The sequence below is a fragment of the Pieris rapae genome, chromosome 7 (genome assembly GCF_905147795.1).
Source record: "Pieris rapae chromosome 7, ilPieRapa1.1, whole genome shotgun sequence".
Taxonomy (NCBI): Eukaryota; Metazoa; Arthropoda; class Insecta; order Lepidoptera; family Pieridae; genus Pieris; species Pieris rapae.
Window position 1 is genome coordinate 5507056 of NC_059515.1, and position 18580 is coordinate 5525635.

The window sequence follows — 18580 nt, forward strand, 5'->3', positions numbered from 1 at the left end:
CCCCTTATGTCAGATTCAATACGTTATTTACCTTATTTGACATACATGAGCAAAGTTCGCGTTTAGTCTGACCTGAATCTTATACTAAAATATTTCCTAAATAGATATTGTTTTTTATTAATAATACATATTTCAAAGGAAATATATCCGTCGCTAATATGAAGTTAAGCACGGGATATTAATAATAATGAAATATTATTTATCAATGATGATAGCACGCTACACAATGATCTGGGCTTCTATTGTAATGACTATACAGTGACAAGCATCTTATTGGGATACATACAGACTGAAAGTGTATCAAACAAAATCTATGATGTTGGCACACTGTAACTTTAAAACCTTTTTTATACCTGTATGTACTATTATTAATTTTGACTTAGGGTCCTTCAAGAAAAGAGCGTTCCAATTCTTAAAAGGCCGGCAACGCAGTGTCCATGGGCGGCGGTATCACTTAACATCAGGTGAGCCTCCTGCCCATTTGCAGGAGCCCTGTTCTGTACAAAAATAAAATATTAAAACTTTTAAATCCTTGAAGTTATACTTCTTTCGCGCGTTAGAGAAAAACTATGAGAGTAGATTTTTACGATGCGCGCGCACGTCGTCACAAAAAACCGACACCCTGTTAGCTAAAGTGAACATTTCAGTTTTTGTGATATTTAAATAAACGTTATTTAAACCTTTTATCTATTGTTAGTGTCGTTTACATAGTCGTCTACATATGTAGAATAAGACGAAAGATTTCTCAAACACCTACTTTACCGGTACACACATATTTTCATTGTTAATTTAGCTTATGTAACTATTGAAAATTATTAATTACCACAGGGATTATTCGCATGTTTACAAATTGTTTTCTTGTGAAAATGTTTATATGTTAAGTTTTGTTCAAATACTTTCACTAACTGATAGTCAAAGTCAAAATTCATTTATTCATATAGGTAACATAATGTACACTTATGAACGTCAAAAAAAAAAGAAATATTAAATGAATCTAATTTTACATTTACTGCCAGTTACAAATCAAAGATATAATTAGTTTTTGGGAAATCTTAATTCTGCACCATTCCAGTATCATTACCATTACCAAAACTGATCTGAGCTGTCTACAAATTTAGCTACTAATAAAAATGTTTCTCTGTATATGTAGCGTATTATTTAAAATCATTGTCTCACTTAAAAAAACTTAGTAAATGTTTTCTAGTAATATTTCCCGTATATCCAATACTGGTCATTGTGCGTCGGTATGTCAAACCCTTTGTTGAGCTGTCAGCGTATCACCCTGTATTATGCCATGGCGCCCATGACTCATTGTTATCTGGCCTTCATAACTTATGGGATTACTAGCTTTTACATCCTGTACGTAAATATTTTCAATAACCGCGGTGATCTCCGTCAACTAACCACTATTAATGGCTATTTTGTCTAATAAAAGAAAATTCTATAATATTCAAATTACAAATATAAAAGTGGATTTGAACGTACAAAGTTGTGAAGACTGATGAAGAGTAAATACTGTTCTAAATTGGGAATATTAAACTCTGATCAATATATACTTTTACTTCTTTCTACATCATAAAATAAATATTCAATGGCACTACAACTTTTTATAGTCTGGGCCCCTATTTCTGTATCTGTTTCATCACTATATGTTCATCAAGTAGGTGATCAGCCTTCTGTGCCGTACACACATCATCACGATGTTTGCCTTCACCGTTCAAGCAATGCGCATAGTAAGAAAGTTAATTAGTGCACAGCTGGAAATCAAACCTACAAGCATAAGGACGCACGCGCACGCAAGTCACTAAGCCAACACTGCTTTACATCATAAATTTACAAAAACAAATACGACAGTAAAACATAGCGTATATTTGAATGCTCTCAATTAATTGTAAACCACAATTTATTGAAAATTGGTTTACTCGTAGAAAATAAATCCACTCCATATAATTTAACAACAATCGGGAGGCAATATTTAAAACGGAAAAATATAATTATATTCACTCATTGACTTGATTATCGGCGGAAAGCACTCGATTTTTATACAGAACAATTCACGGATTCCCAACTTCCATTCACAATTGAAGCCTTCATTAATGCCGATGAAATCACATCGCTGAAACAAAAAGCAAAAAGTTCGCTACAATCGTTTGATGATCGTTAATTTTAATTCCATCCCATTTATACTCATAAAGATAAATTCGTTCTCTTTTTCAGATAATCCTCTTAATTGCGATTGCTTAATGGCTGGCTTTGCCCGGTGGTTACGGGAAGCAAAAAACGTCTCGCAGACCGATAAGGCTTCTGTGGTCTGTGCGACCCCACCTCATTTGGAGGGGGCGTTATTGGCAAGGCTGTCGAAAAATAAATTATGTGACGACTTCGAACACGTGGGTACGAAGGAGGATGTGTACGATTATAGTAAGGTGATGATTAACTCGATAGATGATGAAATGTACAGTGATAAACGCGATGGATTAGATGATGATGTTTACGACGAAGAATTAGATGTGCCAGGCGAAGAGGATTTGCCAATTTCGACAGATCAGGTATTTTTCTTTATGTTCTTTAGCATTTACCACTTAGGAAAACGGTTTTTTCGTCTAGACATCAAAGTAATTAGATATGTATACAATGTGTCCTTGGAAATAAATAAATTTGTTGAAAATTGTTCGCTTTCTTTCAAAACATATCTCAGTTTTGAATGGAAAACAAACGATACAAAAAAAGAAGTCGGTCTTGAAAGAAAGCTTAACTTTGAAATGCTTCCTAGTAATATTAAATTTATCGAGTTTTATATTGGTTATCACTAATTAATGTTCAATAGGGACGTTTAATATTATTACGGAGAAACTCGATAAAAGAGCAGCTAATTCGCTTTGCAGTGACGGTATAAGGTTTCATTGTTAAATTAATAAAGTTTTGATAATTTAACAAAGATATAATATACCAAATTGTAATAAATAAATTATGGCAACTACATTGTATACATAAATTTAGATTTTGAGACCATCGCAGCCGTGGTATCTCGCTGAAAATTCATCTCTGAAGGTTACTAAAAAACATTTATGTTGCTTCGTAAATGTAAAAATCATTAGTTTAAATGAAAATACAGATTATGAGAATTTCCTTATTTTAGGTACATTTGCTAGACGCCTGGTATGACGATGAAGAGATTCACCTATCTTGGGCAGTAGAACCTCCATCTACTCGGCGCTTCAGATGTACTGGGGTCACGGCGTCTAAAGGGGGTGGTCTGGCGAAGCATGTTGCTTGTCATCGAGCTCCACCCACTAACGTAATATTACGGGGTTTAAAAATTGATCCATTAGAGGTGTATACGTAAGTATATTTATGAGTTCTTTTTGAATGACTATAATATTACATTCTTGGAGTTTTGGTTATTTTCCTCTAGATCTCACGTTTAAAGGTTGGTTAGTTTAGTTTATAATAGGTAAACTAGTTTCAAACAGGTGAAAATTAAAAAGTTTATGTATAACTTTTATTATGAGTCTTTGATGAAAATCCAGTTAAGGATTATGCCTATTATTGACGAAAAAGTAAAATAAATATTGCGAAGCATTCGCTATGTCAATAAAGAGATCAGTCACTTGATCGATGGAAATCGCAATTCTCTTTGACATCTACTCAGCTGTGTATATTTTTGAAGGCGTTACTAATAAAACCATCACTTTCCTTGTAACAACAATTTGGCATGGGCATTTTATAAGTAAATAGTTCATATATATATTTAACTGCCTGTATAGAATATATCTAGTAAAATAATGCATCTCATTAATAGCATTACTCTAAATTTAAAAAGTTTATTTAACACACAACTCATTTCTTATTGTTCATAGATTTTGCATTGCACTCGAAGAAATGGATGATAAAGATGTGCCAATGGCGTTGGTACTAGGATGTGGTGTTCCACAGTTGGTACGACAAAGAGCGAGCTACATCACAGTAAGGACTACTGTAGTTACTCTACCACCCGAACCTGATATACGGTAATACTCCATTTAATTAATTGCAGAACAATATTATTAATAACGTAGTTCAAAGATATGATGCTTTTCTAAGTTGAATCAACAAGACTTTTTTTATATGTATTAATTAACAAAACGAATTTGCAATACATGTATAGAATCAACCCAAACAAAAGAAGTTAGAGAAAAGGAGGTTTTTTTAATAATAATATAGTAATATTTAGTAATTTTAGAGTTTAAAATATCCTTTGAATGTTTTACTTGTAAACAGATTGAAAGAAAAGTCTGGTTTGCAATAAGCTGTTCACTTGAATGCAAATCAATATTTTCTTTCAGTGTCTCCGAGGTTCGATCCAACGTAACAAGCGATGGAGTTCTCACAGTCTTGATATCGGTAATGGGTCTCCCGTTACGTTCATTACGTTCCCAGCGCCTCTCAGACCACTATCCTCACTGCTATGTCGTATTAGCAATTCTATCCCGGGGCTCATTGGTAGCGCAAAAAGATTCGCCTTGTCAAGAGACCTTAGCAATTTACATGGAAGGATTCATTACCGGCCCATATGAAGTCTGCGCTACAATATCCCAGAAGAAAGATAAGTCCCAGCCTATATGCATTGTACCTCAAATGCTGGAACCATTGGGTTCCGAAATGAAATCTGGAGTCAAAGGTCTTAATACGGCGTTAATTGGTATTGCGTTAGGTTTAATGGTGATTGTCGTGGGTCTGGTCTGGTTTGTTAGGAAAATGCTGAAAAAGCCAGTAGAATTTCAGCCTCATAGATGCTTTCGGTCTGAGCAGGTGCAAGAGGAGACTAGAGCTAGTTATGTGATGTTGACTGCTACGTCTAAGGTTTGATACTAGTCTTGCATGAAAAATGTGCAGTGTGTTTATTATCGAAAGTCTGAAAGTGTAAACCTTGGGAACAATTTAAGTAATACAGGCTTATATTAATATAATAGCAATTGTTGCTGTTGAAAAATAAAATAATTGCATTATTTTAACTAAAGTATTCGTCTTTAATCATTGCAATCAGACAGATAGAGACGAAAGAGTACTTTAATTAAAATAGTGCAATTAGACTGAAAGACTCTTTACGAAAAAGGGAGTAACTTGTTCACATAACTTAAATTATTTCTACGTTTGTAATGTTCTACATACTCGAAGTATATTTAAGAAACTTTGGAAATTTCATTGGAAGTTGTTATAGATTTTTAGAATATACAAAGTTTTGACATGCATAGTTGTATTTATTTGTGTATAATGCAGGTACTTATGTAAGGGACTGTTATAAATTGTTCTGTTATGATGAATTGTATATAAATAATTTAAATTTGGATTACTTCGTGTTTAGACTTAGAATATATTAATTATATTTAACTGTTGATAAGCGCCTGTAACTGTTATTATAATTAACCTTAAGGTTGTAATTAATTATTGGAATTTCCGTTTTATCTAATATAGCAACATATTGAAATAAGTTTAATCATTTATTTTTCCTTACTTGTTTCAATTTGAATTACAATTAATTGAATAAAGTCAAATATATACATTTTATACAAGTAATAATAATTGCAAAAAAGCATATTAGAGGAGAATTTTTAACTTAGTAAACGTTGGAGTTTGAATCTTTAAATCTACTCATAGTACCATCTCCATTACACGGTTGGTCATAATGGCTACTTTTACTTTTTCTGAACAATTACTGGATGCCTGGACCAAACCATTAAGATTCTTTCAACAAGACGTGCCTCTGCGGCAAGGTCTTCCTCCATCTATGCCTTGAATTATTACATGAATCGTATTTTTGGGTGACGTCCAGAATCCCAGAATATTTAAAATATATATAAAAATAGGTCCAGAATATTTTAAAACATACGTCTGTAACCCCTGACTTCCGAACCCTTTAAATGTATTTAAAAAAACAGAGAGGTTAGACCTAATATTAAAAATGTTTTTTCAATAAAAATTAAAAAGAGATCTTGCGAGAGCGTGTCTTCTTACTTATCACGTAAATACTTCAAATTGATGATAGATATCAAAATCTTATCTGTCACCGACTTTAACTTACAAGGATGTTCTGTATCTCTAAGTATAAATGTATGTAAGAAAATACCCAAATGTATATTAAAAGAGTTTCCGAATTAGCATTCTAGCTATACAATTTTAAAAAGCCGTTTATCAATAACTAGGTCACCAGGTTACGATTGATCAGGATTTCAAACAACATGAAGATTAATGGCTTCCAAAGGGTCCTTATACGTTTTGATTGCGAGTTTGTTCGTCTATATTCCTAATTTTATACGTTTATTACATGATTACGAATTGAAAAGGAAATTATATTTTCTTATAAACGTCAAGGCATCGAGGAATTTATCTCGTTATTGTATTAACTTTTTTTTTACTTCAATATTATCGTTACGTACATGATTATGTTATCGTTATAACATACGTATTTTTTATTCGAAATTTAAAAATGATGTTGTATCAATATTTAAAAACTGCCATTCAGTGGAGCAGCTATGAACCTGTCAATATGATCATTTAACAAATAACTCGACAAGGGAAATTAAATTTTCTTTAATTTAAATGTTTTTGTTAAAGTACTTTATGTAGTTAAAAAAAATAAGTCCTTGGAAATATAAAATATTCACTTCATTACAAAAAGACAATTTAATTCGCAATAATTACAACTACATATTATATAATACGTATTTAAAACTCTGTAAAAAAATTAAAATTTGAATCCAAAAATAAATCACGCAATTCTTAACCAAAATACCTTGCAGATCCATCAAAAGTATTATTTATCCTGTGGTCGGTACGATAGAATATATTTGTATTCAATAAAAGTTCAAAACTATACAACAGGTATTTCAAAGACTTCTAAGGAGAAACTCTTCAATGAGGTTAAATAATAAACGAAAAATGAATCATTGTAAATATTACTATTACTAAATATTACTTATTATTATATTATATTACATACAAATACAAATTATATAATCTAGTAATTATACTAGATTATATAATTTTTATGTATAACTTCTACTCTGATAAAAGTAATCATATAATTTTGTTTTTTTTTAGAAAAATACTTTTTTTTATGTTTAAAAATTAATGATAGATTATGGCCGCAAAATTTTGCTTTTTATTCTTTTTTCTGCGGTAATTTGCAATCAGGCCTAAGGCTATGAACGAATTTATTCGTGTACAACTTAGGAGTAAATATTCGGGATTCTATATAGTTACACTAACGATAATCCTACCTGCTCAATGACGTCGATATTGACACACGTGTTTAAATAAAAAATTGCGTGGAAATTAAATCGCATTACACTGGTACAATGCAGGTCAAAATATTAATATATGAGTCATTTGACGATAATTGAACTGTAAAATATGTGATACTTACGAGATTGTAGTTACTTTTATTAAGTTTGAATGGTTTTCAATAATGTTCGTTCGTTTATTATGTGCTGTAAAAATTATATTAAGAAAATTTATGAACTACATAATATGATTTGTTAGCTTAGATTCACATAATGTTTTTAGATTACCTACTATAAATATTTATATTCTACTAATCTGCCTAATTCTGTTCTTATGTAATATTAAACTTGAATGATGATGATTTTGTATTTAATACAAGTTTTCCCCTTAATTAATTTCTTCTGTTATTTGTGGTATTAACGTAGATTTTAATTAATTTGTAACGGCGATTGTATATGTTTGAATAGAACTTTGGTTCTGCTTTAATTAGATTGTAATTAGTGTACAAATTAAATTATAAATTACATTTTATTTTTTTAATAAAATATTAACAATGGGCTTTTTGCTTTTTTTTTGCTGCTGCTAAGTAGAAAAATAGGAAAATATGTAAAAATGCCTTTTCTCATATGTATTAATATAAATAGTAATAATATAATTCTAGTATTGATTTATGTTACCTTTGAATTAGAATACTTCATATTACGTATATTATGCAAAAGCAGAATGTATTCTTAATCTGTAAATCCCTAAATACTAAATATTTAGAAGCCTTCGGGTTTTCAGTAAGCTTAGAGCGCGGGAAACTCGTTAATTAAATTTGACAAGCCGAGCCATGTTAAAAATGCGTACGTCGCCGTGTTCTAATATAGATATAATTTTATAACTGTGTTTCTATTCAGCACGATGCGACTGATCATTTCGTAAAGGTTTACGTGAGTTAATTAATGCTTCATATATTTTAATAATACTTCCAAGTTCTCTGACCATAATATATAATATACTCATATCCGTTGAAAATTATCGTCATAATTTGTATATTGCGTTCAAGCCAAGTATTTGCAACCAAAAAATAATTGCTTTGGATCAAATTATAATCTCAAATGTTTATTATCACTGGCTTTCCCGAATCAGATGTCAAATGTCAACGGTGTGTGCGCAAGATAAAATGTCACACTATCAGTTGTCAACCAACAGTGATGGCGGCAAGATGTGTGCTGGGCGTTTTTTTTATTATCTATATATTCGTATATGTAGCAGAGGCAAAAGTATTTACGAGATGCCAACTAACACGAGAGTTTCTCAAAACTAATTTTCATCAAAAAACATTCCTTAGCAACTGTAAGTAAATTTCAAAATAATTATTTTAATAATATGTACGCGTAATGTTCTATTGTTATGTTGCATAGTTATTTCAAATTAGTTAGGTTTTTTCCTGATAAACTTTAAACATTATTGTTATAGAATGTATGGGACATTTATTACACGTCATGTTAATTGTTTGAAATGTATATTGTTCTCAATTTTATTAAAACGTTAAACCGTGGTAAAATCATAGTTATAATTAATTTTCATAATAAGAATAGCCTTTTAATTCAGATACTTTAACATTTAAACATGTTTCTTTTTCAATCTGTGTGCCCTATTTGGGCAAAGGCCTCCTCCAAATCCCGCCTCTGCTTTCTGCATTGTGCCACTTTTGGCCACGTACCACCTGCAGTTTCTTTAATTTAATCTTTTACGCACATACAATTTTTTTATTTAAATTTCGAATGTATTTATATATGGTTTGTTAGATAGACTCAACAGCTATAAAAAGTACCTACCTAAATTATATAATTTGTCTATAGTTTTATCTTAAAGAATCCTTGGTTAAACCATTAACGCCCTATGTTTTTACCTCGCTAGATTAAATCATTCTTGACATTTATATATTTGTAATTGTATTATAGACGAATTTAATGATGACTCGGAGTAAGGCTTTAATATATATTATAAATTACCTTTTTATAAAACCATGGGAAAATGCTATATTAGTTCAAACAATGTATAATAAAATTGTAATATTTATACAAAAATAATATTCATCTAACAACGAATAAAACGTTCAAATAATGTGGTTCTTAAAGTACATACAATTAAATGCCTTTATAAACAGACATGTTTACTTTAATATAATTAAGTAATGTTGCCATCGTGCTCCCGATCAAATATTTAGACATTTTTGTGTACTCTCGAAATCAGTTTTAATCAGAAGAAAAATAAATTGTAATTACATATTATTATGAAATTCACATAATATCATTGTCGGAATTTGACGTCGGGAGCTAGGTGACCAAACTGTAAGGAAGTCTCCGATATTAAATATGATTCCATTCTTAAAGAATTTTCAAGTTCATGCTCATACAATTTCTTTTTAGATGTAAGCTACATAGCACTACTACTAGCACGGCTTATATGTGTGTGTCTCCGACTAGAATCGTCAACTATTTAGAAGTTAGTCAAGGAGCTTTGATAAATATGTTGTTAAATATTCTTTTAAAAAATGCACAAAGAGTTAACGAGAGTTAGAGAAAACATAAAAAACACATCACTAATACAAGGTGTATAAAAATAAAAACAAGAATAGAGAAACATATTACAAAGATTTTTATATTTTTTTATTAACATTTTTAGCAAAAAAGCAGTATTTCTACGAAATAATATTTAAAAAAAAAATCTAATGTTAACCAAATTAGTATATTTCTTTCAAGTTGTATATTCGTCTCATGTTTCGTCTGGAATTCCAGGGGTATGTTTAATAGAACAAGAAAGTGGCAGAAATACATCGGCTCTTAATGTAAAGTCTTCGAGAAAGCAGTATTATGGATTATTTCAAGTATGTATAAGTAAAATAGCGTTTAATTTCTGGAGAAAACGTTTTCATTTGAAAGACTAATTTTAAGTCACCTATATTATACTTTAATCTTAACTGTACTGTTTACTGGGCAATACCAAATTTGTCATGAAAGCAAATATCTGTCGTCAGGGATCTATAGATAATTAAATATATCTCGGCTATACTCTATGGGGCACGCTCTCAATAATTTCTCTATATTTATAGACATAAAGCCTGATTGCCTTCTGTGGGTGACGTCGTTTTGACTCTTAGTTTTGTGATATTCACTGTTGGGGGCAATTTTACACGTAACGTCTTAGGTCAGCTGAAGGCTAACTCTGGTCTATATAATTACAGATAGGTAACGAATATTGCAAGGAAGGCCGCAAAGGAGGAAAATGCAACGTCGCTTGTGAAGGTGATGTTTATTACTAAAATTTTTTTAGTTATAGTCGATAATTTTCCACTTATCCTCAATCACACGTAAGTCAATGATTGAGCGGGTTTTAAGACGTAACAAAATGATAAAATTATTGGCTTGTCAATGAAATATTAAAACATGCATAACATATAAGGATACCCTGCACAGATACAATTACATATTATAGTCAATATTCAAATCTATGAAAGAAGGTCATTCACCTTGCATTTTTAGCTTTAAAGTCAAAATAAAATAATAGTAGTAAAAAAAAAAAATTCAGCGTTGCTAGATGAAGAAATAAGAGACGACTGCGCGTGTGCACTGCAAGTGTTTGAAGAGGAAGGCTTTAAGTATTGGACAAAGTGGGAGAACAGATGTAAAGGAGAACGATTGCCTGATATTGAGAAGTATGTATTAAGAAAATAGATGCGAAGATGGAAATTTTAATTAATTTCATACACATTGACATTTCAATCAAACATGGCTACATTTATTTATTTCTTATAGATTTATATTAATTACATTTTTATCACCAGATATTATGTGGTATTTGTCATTATAAAATTAATATATTACATAAATATTATGTACGTATGTATAGGTTGTACTTTATTTAAGTAATATAAACGAGTTTTTAAAAAATAATAATCATCAATATGTATCTATCTTTGTTATTATCTTCTAGATATCGGTGCTTATGGTATTTTATTTCCAGGTGTCCAGATTGGCAGTACCCTCCAAGAGCATCTCCCGATCGCTTCAAGAGAAATCCGCGTCAATTTATTTATGTACCATCAACAAATATATTAACAAAATATGAAAGACTAAAGCGGCTACAGTTAAGGAAAAAATAAATAACATTAAAAATACGTCTGTTACTTTTTTTAACCGTTTATCCAAATACATTTACCGTTTTTTTTTAATTTATCGTAAAAATTTAACCACATGACTGAACTAGAGAATTATTTGATTAAACTCATAAAGTCTAAATCTCTCAAGATTGCCGTATGACTGGCGTTCGATTGAATTTTGCACAAAAGACGGTAACATACGCCCTTCCAATTGAAAATTAACGTAGCTTTTATGTTGTGAAAACGTAATTGGCCTATGGCGTACACAATCAAAATATCATTCAGTTGGAGACAAATACATCGAATGCTTACTTTGTTAATAGCTTAGTTTTTAGGGCCCTAGGATTTTTTTATAAAAACAGTTCTTAGATAATAAATAAGATAAAAAAGAACCTGAAGTCTATAGTTTAAAAATTGCATTCTTTCTTTTTTAAACAAAAAAATAATAATTCTTTCTTATACATTCTGTATTTTTTGCATTCAAAATCAGTCCATTTCACTGTACGATGTATGTTTTTGGTTAATTGAGAACTAACACCCTTCATCGTTCCTGTGAATCTGGATATAATTCCGTGAATTTTTGCTTTCAGAAGTATAATAGAAATTTCTAAGGAACATGGCTAGTCGTATATTTCCCAGAATTACTCTTGCTCTAACTAGTAAGGAAAAAGAAATGTTATATATAACATTTGAAATTATATAAAGTTTTATTCAGATCCTGGCCTTGGTTTTCTTCAGTTCCATTTATCTAGGGGGTAGTTGTTGGGATTAAATGCCACTATGTGAATACTTAAGTATAATTTTTTACTATTCCATTAAATTAATTAGCGACATCGAATCTGTCGCACATAAAGTGTCATAAATATTAAAAGCAAATTATATTTCAAGTGCCCTTGAATAGTTTAATGTATAAATATAAACTTTGCCACATTATGGCGATTTCGTATTTTTACTAAGACTATTGAAACCTGGAACACAAATGCTACCTGTAAGGTTGTATGTTACCTTATGAATACCTGGCTGGTAAGAACTCGTATAATTTTTATGTTTGAATTTCGAACCCGGTTTGGCAGTGGGAACCACTTACGTACTTAGGCAATATTATTTAAAACTCAAATATTAAGAAAATCAAGCATAAAAAATTTAGTATGCATGAAGTTCTTTGTGAATACATTGTGTGAACAACAGATGCAAATAGAAAATTTCAATTTAACACTTGGGCATTCGTAATTTAATTTTCTTTATAGACAAAAATAAACTGTGTTAAATTTGTATTAATATTATGTGTGTGTGTGCAGGATTATTATTCAAGTTAAGGCTTAATAATTAACCACTATTTAATTTTATACAACCTTTTTTATCAACCTCAATAAAATATTTTAACCTTTCAAAATATTATATAGATTTCATCAGCAGTTAAGTAGCTACATATTACACCTCTCTCATTAAGTCTTCCCGCAATGAGCAGTGTTAGCCTAGTGGTTTCAACGTGTGACTCTCGACCCAGAGGTCTTAGGATCCCCGGCTATGAAACAATGGATTTTCTATGTGCGCATTTTACATTCACTCGAGTCGGGTTGCCTTTAGACTCAAAGTCAACGGCGTGTGTCAGGCACAGGAGGCTGATCACCTACTTGCCTATTAGATTGATAAACGACCATCAAACAGATACAAAAATCTAAGGCTGTGCGCTACTTATTACATTTTTATATTTTGACTAAGTTTTCCAAAATATAAATTACAAACACACTGTTTATGTAATTAAATGTTAATAAACTTTTTTGTACAAAAACAAAAGAATCCTGCAGACCCACGATAAACTTGACGATGATAAAAGTAAACTTTCTTCGCAATCATAAGAAAAAGGTGCAGAGATATGGCCAAATTTAATTAAAATAAACTTGAGTATCATAAGCATGTTACTGTTAGTCAAACAAATCGGATATTCACGAAACGACTATGTACAGCTAATGTATGATTGATATTCTCTGCGGTTGATAAGCACGCGAAACGTTTTTCTGAATAAAATTGTGGATATTATATTCCACGATGCCTAAAGTTCTTAATGGTTTCAATGACAGATATCAAATAAGTTTTCTTATTTTCCACCACAAAGAAGCTTAGTTAATAAAAGTATAAAACATATGTTCGTAAAATCATCTCCGGCTGATACTGCCAACCTCACCTACCCAGGGAACAAACGCCTTTGTGAGGCGGGCGGAAACCGTCAGAGAATGTTTACTTAAAAAGTCGGCAACGTGTTTACAAACCTACTTAGTGTGTCCGTCGATGTGCAGTGGTATTATTTAAAATCAGGTGTAAGTCAATTCATTAAATTACTTGTTAAAGACGTTATTGTTTTAATCTGGAGTCACAAAATGAAACAAATATTTATTATACATTGGAAAATTTCGGGAGCGGTATAAATATCGCTATGGAAGTTCCAGAGTAGCAGCGATCTTTTGAAAACTACAAATTCGTTACACAACAACAGCATCCAAGCGCCGAGTTGGCTGCGTAAGGGATTACTCTAAATAAATAAGTCAGTAAAACCTCGGCAACTTTGAGCATAATACAGTTTATGAGCAAAACCGTGCAATACGTGACCTCGCATTGCTTAACTTTGAAATTCGCTATACTTCACCTAACTTCTACGTGAAATATTGATGCTTTTGAGAGCTAAGTTTCGTTTTTTTCGCTTTTCACTTAGCGGCAACCGATCACGTTTTATAAAGTTCCGTTTATTATCTTACTTTGATGGAAATGTTCTGATTTTTGATAATTTTTTGTCAGACTTTTCATAACTGGAACTACTCTTCACGAAAAACTTAAAATACTCTGTGGTTGTAAAACTTATTATATATGATAATAGCATACATTATAGTTTCTATGCAATTATTCATTATTATTATATAATAGGGAAATTACTAATCTTAATATATATGAATCTCCTGTCACCATGTTTGTCCGCGATGGACTCCTAAACTACTTAACAGATTTTAAATTAAATTGGCACACCGTGTTTTATTGCAACACAGTCTGGTCCAACTTAAGAGATAGGATAACTTAAATCTTTAATTATAGTCGCAATTTTATTTTATTGCAAATTATTTGTTTACTATTTAATACAATTCTAACAGATGGTACTGTGTTAAAAGTACCAACGTTTCACAGACACAGACAGCTATCTACCTTTCACATAGGTTCTCCTATCTTTGAATAATTTACTTCTATGTAATATAACAAAAAACTTAGCAACAGGAACGCCGAGCCGAGTCTGCTAGTTAGTATATAAAATGTTCCTTCAATATTAATAGCGTCATGCGTAATTTAAATGATAAATAAACATTGACTATGTTGACAATATTGTGAGTGATTGAGTTTTTCAAGTGAGTACATAGAATAAAATATTAATGTATAGTTCGTTAACAAAAAGAATATTTAAAGTTTATTTTTCCTTACCAAACCATATATTAATATACATAAAAAAATTTAAAGTAACAGAAAGAGATAAAGGAGTAATTTTGTTATAACAGTGTTTTTAGATTTAGTTAGGGGGGTTGTTTCTGCTTAGGAGGATATTTAAGCTTCTTTATTTTCCCATTTAACATTTTAACCACACCATATAAACTTAACTCCTCTGGCGTAGAAACATAGAGTGAGCCTTTGCCCCCGAAACTGGAAGGCACCCTTTGCCGAACGCGTGCTGCCGCTTGTCACTTGGAGCTTTTGGATTAACTTTAAGTTGCAATAATAATACTGCTTAGTTTCGGGACAGTTTGCCCGAAATATAGTTATCGTAATTCAATAAAAAATAAGTGAAGATACTGTTGATAACTTTTTAACTGTGGCAGTGTACCTTTAACGCTGGCAGCATTTTTTCGCTGTATTGCGATACTCCACTAGCTCTGAGGTCACCGATGCTATATACCAGGCGCCAACTTAAATATGTAATTAGCATCTGTGTACTTGCCACGGCCCAAGAGTGTGAAGGGAACGAATTAGAAGTTAGAGGATAGACTCTTATATTTGAGCCGCTTACTATTTTTGCCAAGGGAGGTTTCTTTCTTGTCCAAGGGAGTTGAGACAATATACTGATTAATAAATATAAAGCAATCATTTAGAGAAACCAACAAAATTTTAAGAGCAATATATTTTCAAAGAAAATAAATCTCTCATAAAAATCTTCATGGAAAGTATACATTGTATGAAGTTGTGAAACTGAAGAAGTTAATATTAAATATGAGACGCAAAATGCAAACATGGCTCTATTATACCAAATACATGTTATAGTTCATAAAAGTTAACGACTAGTATTTGTTTAACTACCAGCGGAACCGGTTAGCCAGATTAAAGAGACCCTTGAAGCCAGTGTAATTGGACCACACCCTCCTACATTTATTCGGAGTAGAGAGGCCGTCTTAATTTTGTCACGCTACTCCGAGGAGACGTTGTCGTCTTAGAACAAAGGTTTTGCAAATGTAGAGAGAATGTACCTTGGGTTTGAAGGAATAAAGTCAGCAATCGTCTACTTGAATGTTCGACCTCAAGTAATATTGGGTGACGAAAAGGAATAAGAGTTGAATAGAGTCGACTTAAAAATTTAAACTTCGAATTATATTGTTGTATATCACAATTACCATTACATTATTTCCCTAAAGCTGTGTAGGCCTAGTGGGTTTTGCGTGGGACATTCATGCCTGAAGTTGTAGGTGCACGTATACGACATCGCCAGGAAACCGGCAGGTCTCAAATCAAAAATCAACATGTGTCAGACATACTTGTCTATAAAATAAAAATGAAAAAATGCCGCCCTTTGCCTTATATCTTTTGTAACTGTTATTTTTGTTATGTTTGTTTTTGTATAAGGCGATAAAGGATAAATAAATAATAAACAAATAAATGATCAAAGAAACGGATGTAACGCTAACGGATGAAGTCAAAACCCATAAAGAACTGCGCTCCTGAATTTTTTTCCCTTATAAATAAATATTTTAAATAATAATCCATGCATGAAAAGGGGTATATACAAATTCTACCCGCACCTACATGTACATTACATTAGATATAATGCAGCTACGATGTTTTTAAAAACAGTATCAATAATACCAGAGTTTAAAATATAAATATAGGACAAAGAATACTAAGAAATTAATGTTAAGTAGCAGAGTCTCTATAGGATTCCTTGTGTCAAGTGCCAGCAGTTTTATCACACGTTTGGCAGTCGGCAGCACTTACCCTGCTGGTGCAACTGAACTCTTGAAATATGAAAATTGAATCTTTTTACACGTGATATCTTATATACTATACTTTAATTAATTTTTTTGTTAATTAATATGTTTTATTTTCATAGAACAGGGGGCAAACGGGCATGAGGCTCACCTGATGTTAAGTGTCCATGGGCGGCGTCCAAGTCCAAGAAAGTCCAAGCTCTTTTCTTGAAGGCCCCTCAGTCAAATTGATTAATTATATTTAATAAATGATTTCCATTACACCCGTTTATATATTTCATTTTCGTGTATTCTGCATCCATTTCATAGTCAAATACATATGAAGAGTATGTTTATAATGATTAAGTAGGTGATGGTCTGTATCTATCGCTCAAAACTGTGTGATTTTTATCCCGATTTTATGAGCCCCGTGCTAAATAATATGGGTAGAGTTCCAAATTCAAATTGCTTTTGGATAAAATTATAAAAAGTAGGGCCTTCCATGTATTGTAACACTTTTCATTAAGAAAGTTCTAGAACATATTAAAAAAAGAGAGAATAATTTAAACATTTAATCAGTCTAAATTTGAAAGTAAACCACATAAAATAAACTTCGCGTGTATATTTTTGGGACCGAGACGAAGTTTTCAGAAAGTTCAGAAATATCAGGATTTTACAAGTCTCGTTTCTTGGAGTCTCAAAGGAAATCCTGACTTTCTTCCTGTTTCAAATTTCAATATGCTTTGTTGGATCCGCATATAGTTTTGAAACCGTCTTGAATTATATAGATGACATATTCTTAATGTCTGTGGAAGTATTTTAATTAAGTTTAAAATTTGAAATTTCAAAATTAACAATACTCTAGCAATTAAGTAAAAAAAGAGTGAAATAACTTGTCTAAAGAGTAATGTGGCATTTCGTTTAAGTTAAGTTAAAATTATACGTAGGAAATACAATTAATTTTATCTTTGATTTTCTTGTAAGAAAATACAAGTACGTTTATCACTAATTAATTATTAATTATTCCATTAATGCTCGTTCAGATTCAGATAATACCTTTAAATCTCAAATAATTAAGTTGAAAAGAAAAAGACGGGCTAATTAAGATACAAGATAAACCAGCGAATAAAAGAATTTGTAAAAAATACATTTTTGTTCATTAACAATGCCCTTAAGGAATACTTTGTACTTATTAGAGCTGTTCATACCTTTGCATACTGTAAAATGAACTTGTAATGAAGTCGCTATTCTTAGTAAGAACATTTACATTTTGATGAAACATTAGGTTATTTTTACAATATAGATGAGGTGAACAATGATTATTTAGATGATAAACGTGTAATGTAAGAGCATTGTTAGCTTAGTCGTTAACCTACGTATCACCTCGACGTCCACCGTTCCACAACTGCGCGTTTTTCAAGGCCGTTTTTGCCGCGCAACACTACTTTGTGGTATTTCCGAACCAATTAGACTTAGGGTCCTTCAAGAAAAGAGCGTACAAATTCTTAAAAGGCCGGCAACGCACTCGCGAGCCTTCTGGCATCGATGTTGTCTATGGGCGGCGGTATCACTTAACATCAGGTGAGCCTCCTGCACGTTTTTCCCCTGTTCTATTAAAAAAAAGACCCAAAATTCAACAAAGTGTGTTGGGTATAGGATTTTGTTTGATAAATAATGTGATATGACTAATATACTCATTAATACCTTATGAATATATAAATGATATTTTTTATAGAACGTAAAAATAAATAGCGTTTAATCAAATCAATCAATCAAAATTTATTTATTCAGTTTAGATGCGACTTAAGGCATGCTTATGAATGTCAAAAACGTTTACAAAATTCGCGAAAGAGCAAAACTACGCCATCCGTTCGCAAGACTACCAGGAGGTCTTGTTCTGAGAAGAACGGGCAAGAAACTCAGCAAGTTTTATCCTCCCTTTACATACAATAATTCAAAA

General features: G+C 31.5%; 1 protein-coding gene across 1 annotated transcript in view; it reads left to right on the forward strand.

Moving 5' to 3' along the window:
• The window catches only part of LOC110995147 (protein artichoke), a 62652-nt gene extending 51224 nt beyond the window's left edge, over positions 1-11428 (forward strand). Inside the window, exons 9-17 of the mRNA XM_022262170.2 lie at positions 2218-2549; positions 3140-3342; positions 3861-4010; positions 4326-4557; positions 8523-8601; positions 10050-10138; positions 10496-10556; positions 10840-10966; positions 11275-11428. Coding sequence (XP_022117862.2) covers positions 2218-2549; positions 3140-3342; positions 3861-4010; positions 4326-4557; positions 8523-8601; positions 10050-10138; positions 10496-10556; positions 10840-10966; positions 11275-11413 — 1412 coding nt within the window. The 3' untranslated portion in view covers positions 11414-11428. The remainder of the gene's footprint in view (positions 1-2217; positions 2550-3139; positions 3343-3860; positions 4011-4325; positions 4558-8522; positions 8602-10049; positions 10139-10495; positions 10557-10839; positions 10967-11274) is intronic.
• Positions 11429-18580: the final 7152 nt, after the last annotated feature.